At 38.7% G+C, this 5,027-nt stretch overlaps 1 protein-coding gene across 3 annotated transcripts in view; it reads right to left on the bottom strand.

Moving 5' to 3' along the window:
- The window catches only part of MKX (mohawk homeobox), a 69,466-nt gene that overhangs the window by 62,254 nt on the left and 2,185 nt on the right, over positions 1 to 5,027 (bottom strand). For all 3 annotated transcript variants that reach the window (XM_010860043.1, XM_010860042.1, XM_010860044.1), the window contains one exon: positions 4,820 to 4,979. In XM_010860043.1, the coding sequence (XP_010858345.1) occupies positions 4,820 to 4,979 (160 nt within the window). The remainder of the gene's footprint in view (positions 1 to 4,819; positions 4,980 to 5,027) is intronic.

Below are 5,027 nucleotides of genomic sequence, written 5' to 3'. Positions count from 1 at the left end.
CTTAGTTTCCTGAATGTTGAGCTTTAAGCCAACTTTTTCACTCTCCTCTTTCACTTTCATCAAGAGGCTTTTTAGTTCCTCTTCACTTTCTGTCATAAGGATGGTGTCATCTGCATATCTGAGGTTATTGATATTTCTCCTGGCAATCTTGATTCCAGCTTGTGCTTCTTCCAGCCCAGCGTTTCTCATGATGTACTCTGCATATAAGTTAAATAAGCAGGGTGACAATATACAGCCTTGACGTACTCCTTTTCCTGTTTGAAGAGGACTTCCCTGGTGGTCCAGCGGTTAAGAAATCTGCCTGCCAATACAGGGGACATGGGTTCAATCCCTGGTCCAGCAAGATCTCACTTGCCTCAAGGCAACTAAGACCATGCATGGCAACTACTGAAGCCAGAGTACCCTAGAGCCTGTGCTCTCAAACAAGAGAAACCACTGTGAAGAGAAGCCTGTGCACCACAAATAGAGAATAGCTCCTGCTCACCGCAACTAGAGAAAGCCCATGCACAGCAACAAAGACCCAGAATGTCCAAAATAAAAAAAGAAGAATGCAGGACCAATTTGAGATTTTGTTGAAAATTTAACAGTAGCCATAAGCCTTGCAGTTGATAACTGCACACATATCTCAGCAGACGCATTCAATATTAAGCAAAGGCTATGTCAACACAGAGGCAAAATCTTGCAATACAGCAGATTTCACCAAATGATACATGGCTATACGACAGGAATTTGGAACGTCTACTATAAGTGTATGGCTTCCCTGATAGCTCAGTTGGTAAAGAATCTCCCTGCAATGCAGGAGACCCTGATTCAATTCCTGGGTCAGGAAGATCCGCTGGAGAAGGGATGGGCTACCCACTCCAGTATTGTTGGGCTTCCCTTGTGGCTCAACTGGTAAAGAATCCACCTGCAACGTGGGAGTCTTGGGTTCTCTCTCGCTGGGTTGGAAAGATCCCCTGGAGAAGGGAAAGGCTACCCACTCCAGTATTCTGGCCTGGAGAATTCCATGGACTGTACAGGCCATGGGGTTGCAAAGAGTCGGACATGACTGAGCGACTTTCACTTTACTTCACTTCAGTTAAGTGAAGGGAGCATTAACGTCCAATCACTCAGTACAGTCTCAAACTCTACTTGCATTGCATTCTGTATTGTTATCTGAAAAAACCCCATCATTTCACTCTTATAATCCAGAAAAAAATATTTTTTAAATATACTTGCATAACCAATAGGAAATATTGAAACCAGGTACAGCCCCCATCTGCCCTTCTTTGAAAAACTTCTTCAGAGTCAGTTATTGCCTGGGTAAGCTCCACATCCTAAAATAACACAAAACCCCAATCACATACTTGTTGTTCCACAATAAAGTTGTTTATATTTTGAGAGTAGAGAGTGTATTTTTACAATGTTTGAACAATGGTCAGTCATAGGAAATAAGCACAATGGAATTGTTTTGGTTGGTTAAAGTCAAAACACGTACACAAATCATCTTCCTGTTAATTTTTTATAAAAATCCTTATATCTTATTAGGATGATGGCAGATTAATAATGCAAACAGTTATAACTAATTAAGACAAGTTGCCAAGTCTAGTGGGTAGAAAAAGATGAAGTTTGCATAAATACCTCTCTCTGCTTCATCTTCCAGGGATGAACAAAATGTAGTCTTGTTTAATGTCCTTTAGAGCTTCTATTTATTGGAAAAAGTAACTTAGGTGATCCTAAAACATTCCTTCTGTTAAAGTTTCAGCTTTTTGGTTCTAGGCTTAATGAAGATGACCAACCAGGTTTTATACCCTTCAGAGTAGCAAAATAAGGCAAAAGCACTTTTTATGAAAAGTTTGAGAGTTTGACCACACAACCAAAAGGGAAATATTAAGTATAAAAGAAATTTTCAAAAATATGACACTCTTGTAGTTAATGAATAAATATGCTGATAACTTAATATAAATTAGGAGAAGCAGAGATAAGAAGTATTATAATAAACAAAAAATACAGTCTGAAGCCAGAAATAAAGGAAATATTCCATGTTTATCTATAGACATAAAATATGACATATTTCTAGATAAACCAAAAATAATAAGGTCAGTTGCATGCTTGTTCTGTAGAACCAACATGTGTCATTAAAGATAATTCATTCATTTTCTGCTGCTCTCCATGTATTTCCTACAATGAGATAAAATTTCAAACCAGAATATCTTCCTCTGATTTCAAGACATTCTCCAGTTTTCAGAAATATGTCTGGGCAAGTCACATGGTGATTCCAGTAGTATTCCCAAATTAAAACCTATTCAAACATGTATGAAGAGTTTACTACATGGAAAGTACTGGACTGGGGTGAAATGGGAAGATGAAGATGGATAAAACATGATCACTCTTGTCAAGAAGGCTAAGTGAATAGGAGAAATTGATTCAACGGGAGAACCTGACTCCTGAAACAGAAGTCTAATTTCCAGGGCTCAAAAAGCTTCAGATCACAGCTTGATATTTTTCCCCTAGAAGTAAAAGGCATTGACATAATTTATTTGGTTTCCACAGAGTCAAAATTTGCTTTGGATGTTTAATACATGTCTGACTTATACAAACTCCTTATATTCATAAATACATATTTTTTCTTTGATAGACATTCCATTGTGCCTAACTGAGAATAAATAGATCCAAACTGAATGCTATATAAGGGTCCCTTGGTCATTCTATATATTTTGAATTTTTCCATTTATCACTTTAATGTTCTAGAAATTAACTTCATTTACTATAAAACTTGGAAATCATTAAATGGGTATCAATTATAATTATAAACAAGTACCTCTGCCCCATTTAAAAATGGCATTTTATTTTCTGAAGACCATAGTGTAATAGAAAAAATAATGGCAAAAGTTTTCATACATGAATAAAAACTTCATGTAAATTAGAAAAATGCAATAGTTTTACCAAGATCTTAACACAAAAAGAATTGTTAACTGCATTTGAATGACCATTTCAGGTAGAAAACAATTTGATTTTGTATTAAAAAATAACTCTCTATTGCAGCTCAAAAAACTATTGCACATAAAAATTTAAATGTCTCTGCTAATGACAAATACAGTTCATGTTTAAAAATGTCCTAAATATGTCATAAACATTTTTTGCTTTCTGTCTGAAAGAATGGCAAGTATTAAATATGCAACTATATAATCAATAATCTAATGCTTTACTGTTGACATCAGAGTGAAATATTCATACGGCTCTATAAAGTAGTGTATTTTCAAAATAAATAGCATACCAGTTTAAACTGAAATCTGAACACATGCATTTGTTTTCTTAAGTCAAGTTTTTCTGATTGGAATAATTTATTTAAAAACTAATTTTGAACATCACTAGTTTATATTAAAATAAAAAATCATAGTTTTATGTTAAACATATATTAAGCCAAGAACACTAAATTAATTTTCCCCTCCAGTGCTGCAGCAAATCACTATTAATACTATTGACTGTTAATATAAAGCAAAACAGATGTTTTTCTCTACAATCATACTCTGAAAATAAGCAGAAAATGCATATTACAGTTTTAATAAGGCTGAATACAAGTCAATTTTCATGCTTTGTCAAACTTTCTAGTAATTCCTAAAAGGACAATCTTACACTCTGGAAAGAAATCTTTGTTATCTAATAGTTAAATATTCCCTTTCATTTGGGGGTTCTCACTATAACTTTCACAGAATGACCAAAATTTCACCGTGCAGTGATGCAGTACTACTATAATGCATGAGATTTCTTGGCTCATTTAGCGCCTCCTCCTCCTCCTCCTTTTTTCCTCAGTTAAATGCTTTGTTTGGTGCATAAACGTTTATTTTACTACATTTATGAAAGAAAACTTGTGTGATAGAAAGAGCATCTGATATAGAATTACATTATTTCCAGGCCTTCCCTACCCCTAGGAACACAACTTCTTCCTGCCTTGATTATATCATTTACAAAATGCTGATAAGTGCTCTACCTATGTCACCCAAGCTTGTGATACGATTATGGAGGGGAAAAACTTGTCCAATGTAATTCACTAGACTGACAACAAACTCACACCATTTCTTTACATTTGACCAAGTAACCCTACCATTTGAAATCTGCCTCTTCTTAGCCTGAGTAGAAAGATAAACAGCGGCAAAACTGTGTGGATTCTAGCTAATGCCCTGGGTGTCATTTATTAAAAAAGAAGAAAAAGAAAAGAAAATCCCAAACCCACTTCTTGCCTTTCCAATCCACCTCCTAGCTCTGTCAGGAATGGTTAATTTAAAAGTTATCCTGTACTTGACCTTTAACATGGGGCCCTGATGTGGGGTGTCCTTCTGTCTGGTTTTCAAAGTGTGGTGTCAGGCCAGCAGCTTCAGCATCACCCCAAGAACTTGTTAGAATGCAAATTATCGTCCTCGCCCAAGGACTACTACAAACTCCGGGTGGGGCGCAACAATGCGTGTTTTAACAAGTCCTCTTGGTGAGTCTGATGCCTACACAAGTTTGAAAATCACCGCGGGGGTAGTTCCATCCGTAGCCATCTATACTTGTATAGAATCCGGACACCTTCTTGTAAGTCTGCCCTTGACTTTTCACTGCCCTCCTTAACGAACACCACACAATCCCTCCTGGACCAAACTGAGATAAGATGAGAGGAAACTCAGAGGCTCTTCCCGCATCAGAACTCTGCCCTGTGCCCGCCTCGCATCATCCACAGGCCGGAGGAGCGTCCGGACCGGCCGATTTCGGCCCGTCCTTTCCCAGCAGCGGGGAGGAGAAAGGCGGCCTGCGCCCCGGCCTCACCAAGAGAGGGGCAGGGGCTCGTGGCCCGGATTACCTGCACGAGCGTCATCTGCGAGCCGAGCGCCAGGAGAATCTTCTCGGTCTTGGTGGGATACGGGTTGTCGCGGTGCTTGTACAACCACTGCTTCAGGGGCCGCGCCATGTCCTGCAGGGCCTGCCGCTTGTGCCGCACCTTCCCGCCGTTCTGTCGGGCCCTGGGACAGCCGGAGAGGAGGGGCCGTGAGCTGCGCCCTCCTCTGTGA

Source organism: Bison bison, unplaced genomic scaffold, assembly GCF_000754665.1.
Source record: "Bison bison bison isolate TAMUID 2011002044 unplaced genomic scaffold, Bison_UMD1.0 scf7180017864461, whole genome shotgun sequence".
NCBI classification, from domain to species: Eukaryota; Metazoa; Chordata; class Mammalia; order Artiodactyla; family Bovidae; genus Bison; species Bison bison.
This window is presented reverse-complemented; position numbering and strand designations above follow the sequence as displayed.